This window comes from Mercenaria mercenaria, chromosome 8 (genome assembly GCF_021730395.1).
Source record: "Mercenaria mercenaria strain notata chromosome 8, MADL_Memer_1, whole genome shotgun sequence".
NCBI lineage: Eukaryota > Metazoa > Mollusca > Bivalvia > Venerida > Veneridae > Mercenaria > Mercenaria mercenaria.
In genome coordinates this window covers 49,350,186-49,370,281 of record NC_069368.1, presented here as the reverse complement: position 1 = coordinate 49,370,281, position 20,096 = coordinate 49,350,186, and the positions used below count along the sequence as shown (strand labels likewise).

At 37.3% G+C, this 20,096-nt stretch overlaps 1 protein-coding gene across 1 annotated transcript; it reads right to left on the bottom strand.

The window, feature by feature from the left end:
- Nucleotides 1-299: 299 nt before the first annotated feature.
- LOC123565361 (chitin synthase chs-2-like) lies at nucleotides 300-18,897 on the bottom strand. Its single transcript, XM_045359227.2, has 16 exons — nucleotides 18,791-18,897; nucleotides 15,812-15,923; nucleotides 14,826-15,398; nucleotides 14,250-14,284; nucleotides 13,548-13,725; nucleotides 12,638-12,781; nucleotides 10,915-12,122; nucleotides 10,134-10,364; nucleotides 8,213-8,292; nucleotides 7,129-7,231; nucleotides 6,593-6,746; nucleotides 4,988-5,194; nucleotides 3,860-3,995; nucleotides 2,554-2,754; nucleotides 1,265-2,331; nucleotides 300-1,219 (listed from the first exon to the last, which is right to left on the bottom strand). The coding sequence occupies exons 1-16, from the start codon at nucleotides 18,895-18,897 to the stop codon at nucleotides 383-385; spliced, it is 5,373 nt and encodes a 1,790-aa protein (XP_045215162.2). The 3' UTR covers nucleotides 300-382.
- Between the last annotated feature and the right edge of the window lie 1,199 nt (nucleotides 18,898-20,096).

Genomic DNA, 20,096 nt, shown 5'->3' with positions numbered 1-20,096 from the left:
GTTCGCTTTCAAAGCCTATTACAATTAGAGAAACTGTTAGTGAACAGCATGGATCCTGACCAGACTGCGCGGATGCGCAGGCTGGTCTGGATCCATGCTGGTCACAAAGCCACTATGTTGGTTTTCTCATGACACGGCTCATTTAGCATGTCTCTTAATACAGAACATCTCTCCTGTTGTTTTTATAATTTATTGTTGTGCATTTATTGACCAATAATGTTTAAATAAATTGCATTCCTGAATACAGAAAATATACGCTGATTATAAATAGAATTTACTCTCTATGACATTGCTTATAATACACTTATCTCCTGTATTCAACAGATGATTTTACCGAGATAACTTATAACTGTTTGCATTTAATATTTTTCATAAGCATCTTTTATACAACGGACGCTGCACCGTTTTCACCGATACCGCACAATAGTTCATCTTCAGGTAAATCAGTATCCCATTTTTGGAACTGTTTCTCATTCCTAAACCGTTTTTCAAACGCTTTACGCAGTGCAGCACCACTAGCATTTCCACGCCTATTAAAAATCTCTTGCCGGCCGTGTCTAAACTGCACCCCTGCTGGCGCCGTTGGCAAATATATTGGCGGGTTATTTGACCGCGTTGACAAAGGAGAGGAACCGCTAGTCATCACGGACTCGGATTCGAAAAATTCGTCGTCATCTACATCTTCGTAGTCTTGTAATGGGTCGTCATAGTCAGGGGTTGGTTCGTTTTCGATATTGCATAATTTCTGCAGCTCCATCGATTTTGAAATTATTTCTCTGATTTTGTCTTTTTCTGTGAATGTTTTGCCGCAAGAAATATCTGTGATAGACAACATGTGTAGCATTGTGCCCCATCTGTGTACAAACATTCCCAAAAACTGAACACACAAAATAGTAGCAAAGAATGCAAGGAAAATTAGACCAAGCGGCTCAAATGCAAGATCATCAGAAACTTCCCACCGTGGAATTTTGAAGAATAAGGTATCCTTAAGGTCTGCCTGTAATATCTGAAGCTGCATAGAAAGAGCAATCCAGAGGGCGCTCGACATGAAAAATCCAAACACGACATTGTTTCTCAAATTTTTCAGATCGTTCTGAACTTTCTCTTGGTGCATCTTATCCTCGTTCAGCGGGTATAGATACTTGTGAATGATTTGTTTCCAGAACACGCTTTCTTTCTCATTCAGATCCTTTATTGGACCATCTCCGCATATATCAGACTGCAGCCACCCAGGATTGTCAGCATTCTCACGCTGCAACCAGACAGGTATGTTTTGTTCATCATGCTTCACAGATTGGTCTCGTTCCTCCTTTTCTAGTTCTTTTGTTGATGGATTGATATTCGATTCTTCTTTAGACTGACCTACATCATGTCTTATATCAGATACGTGCACTGGCAATATTGTGTCTTCTTTCTTTTCTCTACTTATACGTATTTCATGGATGAGTTCCTCCAGCAAAATGTCTGTTTTTGATTTCTCAAAGTGGGACACGTCCGTCCTGATCTGTTTAAAGACTTCTCCTAGATCTTTGAAGAACGAATTCAACCCCATCAATCCAAGGAATCCCTTTTTCTTTTCTTCCCTTTTCTTTCGGTGTTCTTCAGCAATGCGTTTTTCTTCTTCTATCTGTTCTTTTGTTTTCCGTTTTGGGAGCTCACGAGTACCCCATGAAACCACGTTCATGTTACATAAGTAATACATTGTCAGCAGCAAATATCCTGTAGGAAGACAGATGAAGTAAAGAGCGCCTGGAATGACACAGAAGAATTCCTCCGGATGCATCACGGCTGAGATGAAGAATATAAGCACGAGCATTACCATGAAGACCACGTTAGGACTGGTAACCCCACCTTCTATAGCCTGTCCGACGGTGCCGACCAGTACAACTGTCATCAGTATCGCATAGACGGCACTCATTATTGATGCTATCGTCATTTGTGTATTTGGTTTCGCATAGATGCAGACGACAATAAAGAAAATGGCGGGTATCAGTGCTAAGCAATAAGATTCTAAAACCGTCAGTTTAAATACAACAACAAATGCCCCCGCTAACATAAGCAGTATTGTTGCAGGGCCTAGTATTGTCGATATCATTAGACAAAATTGATAGAGTATGTACAGCGTACTAATGTTGTCGTTTATAGTTATTGTTGCCTTCCATCCTCCTAGCAGATCTACAATGTTAGCCAGCGTGCTTGGGCCCCAGCGACGTCGCTGGTTGAAGAATTCAGAGAAGGTCTCAGGCGCATGCGTCAAAGCATCTGAGGCAGCACAATAATCAATACGATAGCCTTGCTGTAGAAGCAGGGTGCTCAACCACCGGTCTTCACCTAAAGTTAAAGTGTAAGCATTTAAATACCTCTATTATATACAATGTGATATCATGACAGAATCTGCAGAATAAACCAAGGCCAAAAAAAAAAAAAAACAACAAGAAGCGGACACAATAAACGTACCGCACCTTGTTACTGCTTAAAATTTGAAGTTACAAAATGTAGAAACATCAAACTAAAAACTTTTTAAGAATTTTAAAAATAAAACTCATTTTGTACCTTGGTCATACTGTACATAGTGGCCGGCCTCTGTTGCTCTGGTGGCGTATGTTCGAGCTACATTGTCGTCCATCAAAGCCGAACCACGGAAGAGACTGAAACATCCGGGCGCACACATGACACATCCAAACACGTGCTCAGTTGCCTTCTGAAGCCAGTGTCCAATAGCATACTCAAACTGCTGGTACCATAATAGAGGTCCTATAGATATCAAATTACACAAATAAAAATATTTATTTCTCATAGGTAAATGAGAAAGGTCTCGATTGAGGTACTCTTCTTGAAAAGTTTATTTCGAACATTGCATTTTTACAAAAAGAAAACTTAATTACTAATGTGACTAATTAGAGAATATTATTATGATCTGGCTGGAGATTATTAAATGGTTTTAAGTCAGTCTAACCGAAACAGTTTATATCATGCGAATACAGCTTCGTAAATGCCGACGGAATTAATGTTATGCTGCTTTAGTAGTGAATAAAGACCCCAGGAGCTATATTATAAAACTGCTAAGCTTTTTCTTTATCAGAAAGCATATCGACCTGTTAAACTGTTCTTGCCTAAGACGGATTTGAAGTCTTAATTTAAATGACATTCATAAAACCGATTGATGATATTTTTTAGCAAAAAAAATCTGTAAGAAAATTGTATGAATGTTTTAGCAAAATATATGGCTGAACATTATTTTATATACATGAAGGTAATGTTTTTCAACCGTATATTAAAATACTGATGTTAGACGAAAAAAAGAATATATGTAAGAACAACAAACAAGAACCTTTACGAACACATCAATATGGCCCCTAGTATCCCTGCTGACATCATTTCAGGCCGGAGCAGGTACCTAGATAGAACCTCCAGCCCTTCCCGAGGGAGCTAAATTCATTCCTCATATTGAAGAATTACACAATCACTGCAGGGTTTCGAACTCACATGGGTGAAAGGCTAGTGATCAGTAGCATTAACGGCTGGGCCACGAAGTTCCCAAATGTAGGACGAGTTATCTAGACAAGCCTTACTTTATATTGCACCTTATACAGCATGCATTAAATTTCTAAAAGACCAAATCTCTCGAGGGATAGTTCTCAGACGTAAGTCGACTTTTTAGTGGTATAGTCATGTGTATTTTGGCCGAATCGCTCACAAAGTAAGGAGTTATCCGTACATAAACTTTGGGTAGGATATACAAGGAAATCAACTATTTGCCTCCTTTTCGTAGAGAATAAAAAAATATTATCACATGTTACATACTCACCCTTAACGACATATTTGTGGAATTGACATTCAAACTTAGACTTGATTTTACCTGAGCCGATAGGGTGTATACGCCCGCATGCAGCTCCAACTTTCTTGTTGGTTTTCAGTCTGTCGATCAATAACCGTACCGCATCCGGGTGGAAGTCCACGTCGCCATCTAACGTCAAAATATAAGTGTTCTCTGCCTGAGGGGAAAATATGTACGATATACTTGCCGAGTTACTTTAAACACGAATTAAGGTGGGATAGTTTACTTCTCTTAAATTTTGCACTCCTATAGTGATGATTCAAACAAAGCTGACATAAAAAAATAACAGAAAATAAGCATTATCTTCATCATATCTCTTTAGGAAACACTCATAATAAAACACTACAAATTGAAATGAGCCACATCATGAGAAAATTAACATAATGGCTTTGCGACCAGCATGGATGAAGACCAATCTGCGCAGTCTGGTCAGGATCCATGCTGTTCGCTTTCAAAGGCTATTGCAATTGGAGAAACCGTTAGCGAACAGCATTGATCCTGACTAGACTGCGCGGATGCGGAGGCTGGTCTGGATCCATGCTGGTCGCAAAGCCACTAAGTTGGTTTTCTCATGGCGCGGATCAATAATGATTAACGCATCTTACGCAGTGGGAAATTCAGGGATAAAACGTCATAACCAATAGCGATATAGCTGAAGTAGTGAATAATGACTTCCAAATATAGATATTTATAATCGAGACAAATTACCTGGAGTAAAAGCGTGACAAACGCTTTTCGATTTTCATCGTAAAAAAGTAGTAAAAACAGCAAATACTCATGTGTTTTCGTAACATGAAGTTTGTCAGTAATTAAGTTTTAAAGCCTTCTTAAGAAATATAGCATTTATTTCAAGATATCTAAGAAAATATCTTTTTTGTTGTCGAACGATCTGGAGGCATGCCGCTTTAAGTTGTGCATTGTTCAGTATGAAATAATTACTTGTGCAGTTAATTATTGCTTTAATAACTAGGTAATGGACCCAACCACAATGGGTAGATCAGTCATGCGATAGTCCCTGTCTACACTTTAAGTAGACCTGTCTAGTACATGTATACACAAATGAGGACAGATTATATTTTACGTTGGCGCAAATTTTGCGCGAGGAGCAAATCTTGCGCATTAGGACAGGGCTTTAATTTTAATCTGTACCTGTGTGTGAACTTCATCCGTCACATAGTTAAAGATTACACTTCTGGTGAAATGTGCTGCTTTTCGACGGCGTCGTAGCTGTGCTTCCGTAAGCCTTACTCTTTTGAACTCTCCGTCGGACCGGAAGCCCTCAATCGTATCCTTGGTCAGTAGATTTTCCGGTTGAGCAAGAATCCGGTACCCCAGGAGATAGTACATGTACATCACCTGGGAAGACATGGATGTGGATCATACACAAACATACAAGCTCGAACGGATCGAAAACGCGCCAAAGCCTAATTTGATAATTCGGAGTACGGCCATAAGCAAATATTAGGAAGATATTTGTACAAGTATGGAACGTCGAAGCAGTCTTATGTCTGGACATTTCACGTTATCATATCACAGTGTGATATTAAGTTGTCAAAACTGTATTCTGTACTGTATTCAATGTTTTGTTGTTAAAGTACCCCGTGAACTTGTCTACCACGCTTGCTGTTTTATTTAAAAAGTTATGTTATCTTCTGAAACTATCGGGAACTTGTCTTCGAAGCGTGTTATTGTATTAACAAGAGCTGTCCCTATTAGTAACAAATGACCCGAAGCGAGCCCAAGAATGCTACAGTTGTCTACGCAAAATATGCCAGAATTATGTAGGTATGAAACATTTTTTGACCTTGACCTGAGAGAACCGGGTCATAAGCGCGACACCCTCTCAATATGGTTAACATATGTGCCAAGTAATTTTAAAATCCCTTGATAAATGGCAGAGTTATGGACCAGCCAAGAAAGGGACCCTGTTAACCTTCATTCTCTAAGTGTGACATTGACCTTAAAGCTAGGGGTCTGGGTCTTGCGCATGGCACATCGTCTCATTATTGTAAACATTTATGCCAAGTTATTTTAAAATCTCTTTATGGATGACAGAGTTACAGCCCGGACAAAAATTTACACGGATGGGCGCATGTACGCAAACACAGACACACATACGGACGGACAGTGCGATTTTGATATGCCTACCGCTGGGGGCATAAAAAGCTAAACAGGTTCACATTTATAAAATAACTCAGTAGACTAGATCACACCATACTTTAAAAAAGAACATGCAGGTCAACGGTTAAATTAATAAAAACGAAGGACTGATGGCAAATAGTTTTGCCTATTGACCGGTAAGTTATTTAATAAGTATTAATTAAGTGACTTCAGAAATGTTTTTTTCTCCTTTTTTTTCTTCAGATCTTGTCGTAGTTCGGCAAAAAGTAGTGTCGAATATAGACCTGTCATACAGCATACATTTTGGACCGGCGATGTATGATAATAGGCGTCATAGTACATTGTTTTTGTTTGTTTTAGGTTTAACGCCGTTTTTCAACAGTATTTCAGTCATGTAACGGCGGGTAGTTAGCCTAACCAGTGTTCCTGGATTCTGTACCAGTACAAACCTGTTCTCCGCAAGTAACTGCCAACTTCCCCACATGAATCAGAGGTGGAGGACTAATGATTGCAGACACAGTGTCATTTATCAAATAGTCACGGAGAACATACGCCTCGCCCGTATAGTACATTGTATAATGATATAGCAGTAAGTATACAAGCTAGAAAATGTTTATGGCGTGTGTATAATACCTGAGACCATCTTTTCTTGTGTCTTATTTTATGTTTATCTTTAAGATGGGTGATCAGCCGTGTACCCCCGGGCAGTTTCCATGTCAAGCGTCCTCCATAGGGTGTCGGTGTTCTTGTCGGTGGTCCCAGTGACATCTGACGTTCGTGTACGGAACTGAAAAGGTCAAATATTTATGGCATATGAACTTAAGGTTGGTCAAACACTGTAATAGTTCTTATGTTCAGTACATTTACTTTTTTGCAGACGGCAGCCGGCTCTGATCACAGTTAATGTAAACCACCCGCCAAGAAACCAATAAGCAGAACTTCTCAGCAACGATTAGTCTCACGGTTTTGTCACATTTAACCCAATAGTCACACATGCCCGTCTTTATGTTATATGAAGTCTGAAATTTGGAACTAGGGGCCTTAATCCTGGGAAGCTGTTAACTGTTAACCTCAGTGGAACACTAAGTTACAGTCTCACGACATTTTCTTACTTATTTATTTAAACTGACAGGATATGCTGTAAAAGCTTTCCAGACAAAATCTATTACCTCAATGAATCGTCTATGCACTCCATCAGGTCGGCAACAAACATGTTCGGTACTAAAAAGTCGTCGTCCGATAACTCCATGGCGTCGTCGAAAAATATATGTGCTGAAAATATACATAAAAATATATGTCTCTAACTTTTATTATCCTCCTTCAGTTCAGAATGATTTTGATTCTTTTTGTCAACAAATGTTGTACACCATTGAGCCGCAAATGAAGGAAGAAAAACGTAATTCTTCATCAGAGACCTCTCTGTATAAAAACGGTAAAAGTTGTCTCTTGGTTAAAGAACTTTTACTGTATTTATCTAGGTATTAAAACAAACAAAATAATTCGAACGTATATTTCAACTTGACTCCGTGCTGCGGATTATATACAATGAAAAATGTGTTAATGGCAATATACGTTATCATGTTAACAAGAGCTCGTAGAACACGAAATGCCCCACTTGATGCATTAGATAATTGCACAAGAAATAGAAATTATTTGGTCACTGTACACAAAAGTTCTATTGTTCTGGGTCAATGTGACCTTGACCTTTGACCTATTGACCTCAAAATCTATAGGAGTCATCTGCTGCTCATTATTAATTATTACCTCCCTATTAACTTTCACGATCCTATGCCCAAGCGTTCTCAAGTTATCGTCCGGAAACGGTTTAATTGTTCTGGGTCACTGTGACCTTGACCTCTGGTCTCAAAATCAATAGGGGTCATCTGATGGTCATGACCAACCTCGTTATCAATTTTCATGATCCTAGGCCCAAGCATTCTTGAGTTATCATCCGGAAACTGTTTATCTGTTCCGGGTCACTGTGACCTTGAACTTTGACCTACTAATCTCAAAATCACTAGGGGTCATCTGCTGGTTATGACCAACATCCCTATCAACTTTCATGATCCTAGGCCCAAATGTTCTTGAATTATCATCCGGAAACGGATTGGTCTACATACCGGCCGACAGACCGACCAACAGACCGCCCGACATCTGCAAAAGAATAAACCCCTCCTTCTTCGAAGGGGTGTGTGTGGGGGGGGGGGGGGGGGGGGGGGGGGCATAAAAATTATAAAAGCTATTTAACCTTACCTTCGAACTCGTAATAATCTGGGTCTCTTATTTTATAGAACTTCTGTGCTAGATACCTTCCACTGTGATCTATATCCAGACTGAAATGTCAGATATTAGAACAGTTAAATGTCATGTTACATAAGTAAAAAGCAATGAAATAGTAAACAGGGTTGAAATCATGGTTATAAGTTGTAAATTCATGTAACAGCGTTTTTATTGCACACATAAAAAAAGTATAAATAGACTATAACGTAAATTGGTTACAGCTACTGGTATCTTTAAAACTACGTTTTTATAACGTTTCGTCTTTGATGTTCCTAAGTTATGTTCGCTTTCTCATTTCAGTTTAATTCTCAGTTATTTTGGATTACCAGACTAGAAGAAGAGAAACGTAATTAATTAGCAAAGCCCTTCTGTTTTACTATGTAAAGGTAACATTCTAGTATATGGATAGGCACTATGCTTAAGTGAAGTCATCTAATTGTGTCCTTAAAGGGAGTAAAAAGATAAAACACTGTCAAGTTGACAATTAATATCGCTGCGCACGGCAAAATGTGTTCCAAATTATTTGAAAGGCATTACAAAGGTTAACAGATACGCTTTTTGTCGTTAATCTTATCATACACTGAACATGAACGAAAAGTCATAAAGCTGCGTTCTGTACCTCATTTAATTATGGCAAATATTTTGTGCCAAGTTGTTTAACCCTTAGCCTGCTGGCGGCAAGTGATTCTGCCTTTGCGACCAGTGCAGACCAAGATCAGCCTGCACATCCGTGCAGTCCGAGGCATGTTTGCACAAGCGGTGTCGTCAATAACTGTTTTTGTATCGTAGAACTAACTTTACAAGTGATAAATCTATGCCATGATGGAAGATCGTACCAGCAATTTTGACAGATTCAGATGGTTATAGCATAGGTTAAAAAAGACTTTCCCTTTTGGATATTCTTTGATTTAACGAACACTTAAAGAAGCATATATAATCTCTGATGAAACGAGTGAGGGGAGCCTAAAATTATGGCATGAAATTGGTCAAAATTGCTAAAAACGTTTACCTCATAATTAAGTATTTCTAGCAAATACTAAATTCCAATTAAATAAGGTCAATTTAATATAGCATGGATCAGACGCAAGATGGTCCTTGAAACAGTCAAATACATTTTATAATTGGATAGACAGAATACGAAATAATTTCGTTTGATATTAATCTCCCTTCAGTAAATTATTGTGTTTCAACCAGTATATAGAATTTGAAAATGGATTTGTATTTTTCACCTTTACGGGCAACGGCAAGGTGTTGAGTGGTGAGGGGGGGGGGGGGGGGGGGGGGGGCGAGGGGGGGAGCAAAGGGGCAGTTTGATAAGCAAACAAACGCGGTGTCCGCTCAATAACTAGAGTATTTTGTATCAGAGTGAACTAATCTTATACAAGTGTGTATCTCTATGCATGTAGGCCAAGATCGATAACCAGCAAGTTTTGACCAGTATCTACAGAGTTATAGTCCATGAATAGGTCAAAATAGACAGTGTTCACTCTATGACTTGAGTATTATTTCTTTGATGGCAACCACACTTATACAGAAGATGTATTACTATAAAATCTTGGCTGAGTTTGATAACCAGCCAGTCTGGGGCCGTATCTCTAAAATTATGGCCCTTGAATTGGTCAAAATTGCTAAAATTTACTGTTTCTGCTCGATAACTATAGAGTACTTGTTCGCAGAACTAAACATAACTAAGAGAGTGCATCCAAATAAAGTGTAGGTCAAGTTTAATAACCAGCCATTTTGGACCAGTATCTTCAGAGTTATGGTCCTTGAATCAGTCAAAATTACAAAATTTTACAATTTTTGCTTGATAAGTCAGATATTAACCAAACTAATTTTCTTTGATATCAGATCTACCAAACTGATACAGAACTTGAAGTTAGATAAATATTACCGAAATATAGATTTTAAAAGATTTGTCATTTCTGCACGTGTTTCATGCCACATTGTTGCGCATGCGTAGATCTGAGGAACAATATCGTCTGCCTTATATTGTTCTGCATCTGGGTCATAACTGTCATCATCAGTATCCGGCGTCAAGCTAGCGTCATGATCATTTCGTCGGCGGCGGAGAATGAGGGACTGGTCGGTAAAAATACCGCATCGAACAGGCGTAACAAACAGTCTAAAATAAAAACATTATTTGAGTATCAAATTATAAATTAAGCCATAAGGATAACGTTATGGGTGCTTTCTAATCAAATAGTACCTTAAAAATGAATTCGGAAGAATCGACGTTCAAGCCATTGTATAAGTGCATTCAGGTCCTTTTGAGGTCAAATTCTGAAGAAGTACGATTTTAAGTGAGAACTGCTTTAAATCAACTTTTAAGAATTTTATCCTTCCTAGCGTATACCGATATTCTCATTTAACTGCCGAGCGAAGTTCTTCTGAAATGGATTCAGATGGTATTTTGATAGAATAGGGAAATTTCATTTACATCAACAATGAGCAATTTATGGACACCAAGAAAATTTATACGTTCTTGTTTATTTTCTTTGTAATTTCACAATTTCTGGCAGGGGAATCATGCTAAACCTCAATTAACACCCTCAATTTGAGTAGTTATGGAAACCATTTCATAGAACAAAAGTTTGACTCTAGGTTGTTGTATCGACATTTGTAAATAAAGCAATATGTATGCTAGTATTTGGTTGATTAAAATATGTCTATACCTGTCAATGTTTTCCATGCGTCCGTTACCAGGAAACCAAATATGGGAGGTGATATACAGCTCGGACAACCACAGGACTCCTAACCAAGCAAGATGCAAAACCCATGTGCTACTTCCGGTCTCTACACCTATCCAAACGAAGGAACCCGTGGGAAGAAATTCGTAAATACTCTGCAGCATGACAACTGCTACAGTTAATGGTGTGGTTAGAGACAGTGGCAGTGAAAATCCTAGTAGCTGCATACATAACTTGCACGCCGTACTTCCGAAGTACGTAAGCAAGGTACTGGATATTATCTGTATATAAAGGACTCCGTATTCTTCAAAATGTTGCATTGTTTCTGGTGAGAAGTAAAACATGTTTTGTTCCAAGTTAGAACGGTTGTCCTTTCTTTCCTTTGTTGTGTCCCCAACGTAGTCGTTTTTCCCAGCTGAAGCAGTTGTTGTCTCTGTAATAAAGTTTATTATGTGTGTTTTCATCGTTGAAGAAGTGTTAAAAGAATCCCTATTAGCCTCACGTCGAGCAAGCCTTGCACCATCTGGATGAACTTGACCTTGACCTTGTATTAATGGTTCTACCTGCGCGACGCTCGAATTATTTGCTTTGGAAGAACTTGTATAACTTAGATTGAAGTTAAAACCTGGTTGTAATAAAATAGCAAATGCTACGATCCAAACTGCTTTCCAGATACTAGCAAAGATGTAGAGGCGCCCCCTTGCGTGATGCAAGTGTTTCTTCCAGTTTTTAAAATTCATTGTCTTTCCAAATATAGAAAATTCTCCTTCAACGTAATTTTCCCAGTAAGATATTGAAATGAGAAAAAGTGCTATTGGGAGTTCAAACAAAACCTCGTTCCGGAAGTATCCTTTCGCCAATTCCGGACGTGGAACAACCATTGATAAATCATCCTGCATAACACTATTTCGGATACTTAACTTTTCGGACGGCGACATCGTAATTTGAAACATTTCGAATAGTACAATGCTTCCAATTTGTATAAGAAACGCTCCAAGATTCAAAAAGAAAATAGCACATTTTCTAGCTAAGCCTGTATTGGGGTCTCTGCCTTCAAAAATAGTTTTCAGAAAAGCGGGCACAGTATAAATACTTCCTAAAACGAGTAGAGCTCTCATCATGTCTAATAGAGGCAGCACACGGAACATAAGAAGACTCAAACCAAGTGTGTGCAACAATTCAATGAAAAGGACCTGAAACGAAAGGTTATGTAGGTTATCAAAATATTTTAAAGTAGGCAAATGATTTGTTGGGGTTAAAGCTATAATATATAGGAAACAAGAAAGTTTACAATGTCAGTTGTTTAATCTTAAATACGCTTAACATTGCAAAAAGTCAGGCCTCACCAAAATGTTAACACTGTTTGCTTATATAAATGTTGTAAATGTTCATGTTCCGGTAACAGATTTTTTATAGACAATATTAAAAAAATAACATATAAGGTTGCATTTAGCGTGTTTAATCATATTGTAGAGCCTCCGTTTCTGAAAGGTGAAGGTATTTTCAACTTGCTAAATGAATATGGTAGTTATTTAAAAAGAGGGGAAGCAGTCGCACTGGCTTGTGGAAAATTGCTCTACCCTGGTGAACATAAACCACAAATAATTCTCGGAAAGCCGTCTTGAATGTTCCCTCACAGAAAAGTCAGTCCCTCGCATGACCGTATCTACCGCTGTGACAAAACAACTAACGAAAACAGACAGCTTACCGATGATAAAAGTGACAAAGACGGCCATGTTGTACTTCCGAACAAAGACTTCCCAGAATACACCAAAAACCAGATGGAATACGGGAAACATATACTTATCAGTAACATCGTCTTCACTGGCCACATAGACTCTGTTAAAGGATCCTGAAAAGCAAGCATTGTAAGTATCGTAATATACATTGTCAATAACTAGATGAAATCTAGCGTTGTAAAGTAACTTGTAGAAAATTGCTAAATATATAAACATTTCACTCATGTCAGCTTATGTGCTAATGTAACTCATTGGAACTATTTCATCCCTGACCGGGAACCGAACCGGGATGTCTTACAGCTGTGGAGGGTACTTTATCACGCCGCTGTGTAAGCTTATTTAATAGCAAGGATGTACATTTGTATAAGTGCATTCTTACACCTTACTCTACTGCTTTAAAGATGAGGTTACATGAGGAATCATATTTCAATATGAAATACAGGTGTTTTAAGCGTACATTGAAAACAAACTTGTATGTCAAAAATGTAATACAAATAGACATTACTAGAAAACAAAGGTTCATACAGAGTTTATATTTCACTTTCATTTTCTCTTATTAAAAGTTATAAACGGCCTTCCATTAATGGCCGGTATGGCAAATTTCCATGCGCAAGGACAACGTCTGTTAAAATGCACGTATCTCATATGGTGGCGTGTCGCATAGTTATTTGAAGGATGCGTACCTGGAAATGGTCCGCCTTTTCATTCAATAGATTTCAAAAAAGATTTCTGTCAGCTTCACCCAAGAATACGCAATGGAACTGTAAAGTTTAAGATTCTTAATAAAACGTTTCCAAGATAAGTACTTAATTTTACAGGTCCGCCGAGCCAGATCGATATTAACAGAAACGTGTTTTGTTCAGAAAAGTGTTCTATTACCTTAGTTATACTAGAAGTCATCATTAGAACGCAGACTTTGTTGACCACTGCAGACCCTAAAACCATGACCATTATGAAAATGTAGCAGACGACTTTGAAGATTTTGAAAACAGTCTGGAAGGCGGCGCTGTTTGAAGTCTGCTCACGTGGCATCATCTGGAACCGATCCCACCAGCGTCTTTGAAATATACAGAACAAATAATAAAACCATGTAACGCCATGTCACAATAGACGTTCTTGTAATTTTTTTTTATTGTAAATAGCGTTTAAATGTCGAAATATGGTATTTTGTAAAAATAAATACAATACTGCAATTCTAACTTTCATTTTATACAGTTTCTTTAAAAACGAATTATATTTCATTGAATCCTACCAGAAGCTCTTTGTACGCGACGACTTATATCGACAGAAATGTCTTACTCTAATGTGGAAATATTTCAAATTGTTCTGACATTTTAGGGAAAAACAGTCATTAAATGGACATACGGTCTCTGATACATATTTTAACAATTCTAATTTTAAGACATGATTAAGCCGGAACGTTAAATTCATTCATAGAAAATCAAAATGGCGAATGTATTGGTTCCTGTAAGGGTCAAATGCAGCGACTATGTCAGAAAAAAACAACATTAAAAATGAGTTTCTTCTGCGAAAGAAGGGACTGCATCCCTTTATTCCGTAAAGACTGATTGATATACTTACTGATCTAAAACCTGTCCCTCGTTGTGAACTTTTGTCTGTAAAATAATACAAAAATGAAAGAAGATATTTCCTCATTCGTGTAAATTACTGTACTTTTGACACGCGAGAATATTTCTATTTAATTGACGGCCGCCTTTTAGACGATTAAACATTACTAGTATTGTAAACTACTGTTAAAATGCGTCGTCTGGCAGATGCAGTGTTTCCTGTAAATGCTTTTGGTAACTTTAAAGTACATTTCCATATTTGCATGAGTTAACTGGTAACAGTAGTAGTATCCTGGAGGTATCTGATAATTTTTCGGAATCAGGAAAGAGTTTTTAATACAAGCTTTCAGCTTACTCTTCAATCCTATCACATTAATATACGATATACGTTTGTATGAAATGCATATTTGGAAATAAATATTTTTTAAACCAAACCAGTTTTTCGGAATATCTGTACCATAACTGTTGGTGTAGCTTCTTACCCATCAAAAAGTTAGACATTTTACCACTGAAAGTATACAGTCGACATCTTTTCCTCGACGTAATTTCAAAACGAATAATTGCTAAGCAGATATATACAGCACATCACCTGATCGCGAAATCCGGTATTGTTTGAATACGCATTGTGCTCAATCCATTCCGAGACCATGCTGGTAGAGTCTGTATGTTCCACTGGTTCTTGTGCTTGCTCCACAGGTGTATCATTCATTGTCAATCTGTCACCAGCAATCTCCATACCTTCCACACTGCCAGTCTCATTAGTCCTGTGATCGTCCACGGACATCATTCCGTCATATTCATCGTCCACAGGTTCCAGATTGAATGACGCGTTACTCGTCGCGAAGTTTTGCTCTTCTATATCACCTTCTGTCTTGCTATGATGAATGTTACATGTACTACGGTTGTATTTAATATATGAACGCTTTAAAGACCAGTTTGGGTCGCCAGATTGGTTTGCAGGTGCATGTCTTGCAGTGTGGTCATCTATCTGCAGTTCGTCTGTTTGTTTATAAGTGTCGTCTGCGCTCTCGTTGTATGATATCTCTGATGGAGTTAAAAGTTGTGGACATTTAACGTTTTGTGTAATACAAGATGAACGGTTTTCACGTATTGCGTTGGCAAGCTCTTGTAGATACGGTCCTTGCCAAGGTTGAAGTGCTACCTGAAGAAGATAATGACATTTAAACAATTCCTTAGTATCCAAAAGTTAAGTAATCGATCTAATATTAACAAGTCTCCTGACAGTTGTGTAACTATGTAAGTCAAATAGTGTTGCCGTAGGTAGTTAGGATTCGAAGTTGTTCTTTTTTCGCCTTGAATTATACCACGGTGTCCACCTTGAACATTTCGGTATATTTTTTTTCGCACTTGTCAGTATAATAAATAAATAAATAAATAATAGAAAAAGTAAAGATTAAAGACAGCGATGAATTTCCTAGTTCAAAATTAACTATGTGTATATTATACCATGCATGCAGCAGACTAAATTTGCTTTGCTTGATTTTTGCGAATTTCAGACAAAGATTTCTTTTGATAAGTGTGTGTACATAATTTATAATCAATCTACATGTGTACCTTGTTACCATCAATGAAAACACCTTCAAGGCCGGCGTCATTTAGAATATGAACAGCATTGTCCTGTGTTGGTGATACTTTGCTGTCTTTGGAAAATGATATATCACGGTACCTGCAAAAAATAGGAATATTAGAATACGGTTTCATACTGAAAATAACAGTCGTTAAAAAAAGTACCTGTTACAAGCTTTTTTTAATCATATTTTACAGCAAACTTTAATATGTGGAAGTAAACTGCATGATTCGAAATACGGTCGTACTGCTAATCTGAAGACAAAGACTCTACGCTTTTTTCTACAGTTACGAACTTTTGTTCACCGCAGAAACGGTTGTTCTCTACAGATACAAACTCTACTCTTTGTTCACTGCAGAAACAGACTCTACTTGTTGCTCATGGTATGACTACTCATTTTAAAACATAATGACAGAATTCATAGCCAAATGTTGAAAAACCTGATAAAGCAATTCTTTTAGGCGACTTCAACAGTTTCCAAGAAAAGGTCAACTTAAACACAATTAACACAATGTCAGACAACCAGAACTAATTGGATGTCCTCTAAAGGACCTCTTGTATATAATTGTCTGGATATTATTAATTATTGGGTTTTCGATCAAACCTCCACGGAAACGATTGGTCAGTGTGATAAATGTGTGTTGGGGGTAGGTGAGGAGCTAGCCAATTCCCATATTTACCATACTGGCCAAACAATATTTTGTGGAGGGCTTTCAACAAATTCAACAATTGTTTAGTTTGCTCGGCCACTAAGTTAGATCTTTCGAGACATGAAACATATACTGACCCCATACAGAAATACACCGGTCACCTTGTGCCGACTTTTAAACAGCGAAAATGTTAGAATATTGAAGAAGATATAGAAATGAATAGTATTCCAAAGCATTACAAGTATAATTTTTTTGTAAAAGGTACAGTCGACATAGTACTTGCGGTCAAAATCCCTCCCGAACATTTTCAGACAGGTAAACTATTCGACAAAAGTATCTATTAAACAAGCGGGTACCAAATTCCCCGGGCATATGACTAAATGCAATTAACCTTTGTAACAACAATCCAGCTATAGCTTTCACGGTTTATGGACTTGGAAAAGTGTTCACGATCTTAAAACAGATTTTAGTTACATTTACAGTTAAGAATGACTTTTCTCTTTACCTAACTGAAATTTATTCAGAGACCATTTCATTAAGAGCCCACTTTTTAGCAGTCCTTTGGGTGGTCTCTTAATAAAATGTCGACTGTAGTTAGCGTAGTTAGCGGCCTATTCATTATTCAATGATCCCCTCCCCCCCCCCCCCCCCCCCCCCCCCACACACACACAAAGGTGTCAAGTGCCTCCACGTTTGGAGTAATTCTTACTAGTAGCTTCGGACGAGATGTTTTAGTTCAAATGTTGACGACGGACGAATGTTATTGGACAATCCGCCTATACGTGTACCTCACACTGTAGAAAATTCAGGTGATCTTAAACCAATAACTATTAGACATATTTTATGAGAAAAATCTTGATTTTAATATAGATAATTTTCAATCTTATATTTATTTCATCGATCTATCGAACTATGACTTCCAATTACTCGTAACTGCATGACGTATACTGCAACATAGCATTCATAGCTAACAATTTTCATTTAGAATGAGTCTATTTGGGCCAATTGCAATTAGTTGATTTGTTCTAATCTTGCCAATTGCTTAATGCACAGAACACAAGGTAAACAAAGGCTATATGGTACTCGGAATCTGATTTGTTCTTTTTTTTTTCATTATTTTCAAAACGATACTGACCATGGAGAGGTGCCAGAAAAAAAAACACATTGAGCCTTTTATTAGCGTAGACAATTATATTCCATGAGTTCACCACAGAATCTCATTTGCAAACGTCTGGTCTTGCTTATCAAATGAGACAGGTCGTCCAAGATTGTCTAGCTCATAAGCTTAATGACGGTTAATCAGGCAATTTGGTTGAGCAATTGACATTTTGATAGACGTGTGCCAAACTGTAACGAAATACGCTCGGCACAGCAAATACGCTTGCCTTTCCAAATACTTTACTTATTCCGCAGGCAGGCTAGATGGTAATTTTCTAAATTTTGACTAACTAAAAGGCCAAAACTCAAAAAGTTTAACGAGAAAGACTAAATGGTGCGTATTGAATTTAGCCAATATAATATGCCCACAAACATTCTGATTAAGTTTGGTGAACATTGGAAAAGAACTGTTTATAAAAGTAATCACGTGTACACTATCAGTTGTAACAATTTTAAGTAATTCAAGGGCAATTACTCAGAAGTGGCTGGGACTATCTGACTTCTAGTTATCAAACTTGTCCGAGCTATTATACACATGAACATTTGGACCAAGTTAGGTACACATTGGATTTTGCGAGTGGACAGTCTCATTTTTTTTTGCTGTTTTGAGTATATCAAGGGCCATAACTCTTTAACCAATGGGATAATCCGTATGGTCTCCGAACTTAACCGAGATCATGATAACCATGTATGGTAAAGATGAGTAAATACTGGATAAGCTTCTCGGGTCGGAGAACAGAAACTGTTAGTTTTGGCAATTTTGAGTAGTTTAAAGGCAATAACTCGAGAAAGACTTTGAGAATTTTGCTGGCTATCGAGTTTGAACGAGATAATTTGACCATAGTTTGGTGAACACTGATAGAATCTGCTTAAGTTTTGTGGACGCCGTCCGCCCGCTGAAGCTACATACAGGTTTCATGGACGTATAAAAGCGAATGTCAAATGCCAATTTTGGTTATGTCCAAGAAATACAATATGAAAAAAAATGATATAGAATAATCGTACAGAGGCATAAATAAAACATCCATCCCCAGTGTCCAGAAATTCTGAGCAAGATTACAACAGCTTTGAAATAGAAAGAAATTACATTGTGTATACTGAAATGCTATTGAATTGTACTCGGAGTGAAAACAATTGCTAAGTGCTTTCATATCTTACCGTTGTATAAAGTCGGCTATAGCCATATGTTGAATATAGCCTGTCCTTCCATCCTCGGCGACTGCATGAGCTCCATCTTTATCTCCTGTATACTCACAATCTGACATCTACACGCCCTGTGGTATATAGTAAAAACTTGGTTTTGTTGACAATCCATATCTGCCAAAATCATAACAAATAAGGAGACATACTGATGACAGTTATCATATCTTTATATCTATATGCAAAATTTATAAAAATGGTCAAAATGATTTTATCGTTTGCAAGCGGTAATTAATTGTTACTGGAATGTAATCTGCATGATAGAGGTTATTTGTTTTTTCTGTGTAAGACCGAATGAACATGAACGTTTTTCACGAGTGAAATAGCCAGGATTTAAATTCTAAGATATGGTGTCCATGGGTGAAAGATAATTTTGATCAAACAAATTTGCCTACTTCATGTTTTAATATTTTTTTACTGCGAAAATTTTTTATAACTTCATATAAATATGATTTAAACAATTCGACAGTTTGCACTCTTGTCGCAAACGTTTGCAACTTAAAGGGATAAAATCAAACTATGTGTTTCATTTATATAATCAGGTCATTTTTAAAAAAAATATTTCTTGAAATTATAAAATGTTATTTTATAACTTGCAATATTATAATTATGATTTTGTAAAAGCAATCTGTTACAGTTTGCACTCTTTGTCAGGTCATGCTGAAGGTTTCGTGTAACTTCGGAAAAAAGCCGAACACGAGTTCTAGATGGACAAAGGCTTAAACATATGAAGCATATTTATAAGTAAATAATGATTTATCAATTTAATATCTAACCAGCAATATGGCATGAATTAATGTTTTCACACCTGTAAAATGTCAAAATCTTTATGTTAGATAACAAAAATTGTGTTACATACTCAACAGTGACATAGGTTTAACAAGTACAGTCTTCAGTTTACTGAATACGCAATTTAGTTGCTTGTTTTGGCATTGTTCTGGCATTTTGTCTGCACAATTGCACATGCGTCGTGCATTTTCAGCCGTCATTTAACTGGTACGTTAAGTTCTCGATATGTATACGTAGGATTATTTGTCAAGTCTTTGAAAGTTCAAATGGAGTTAGGCAGCCATATATTTCTCATTGTGTTGCACCTAAAGTAATGCTGTTCTAAAAAGATAATTAAACTACACTGAAAGCTTGACGTTTATTCTAATGAAATTCTTACTAAAAAGCCTCAGGAAATTAAAACAAAAGAATTGCAGACATGCGTCAGACGAAAGGAAATTAATCAAAAAGCATATAGGCTGTATAATGTACCTGC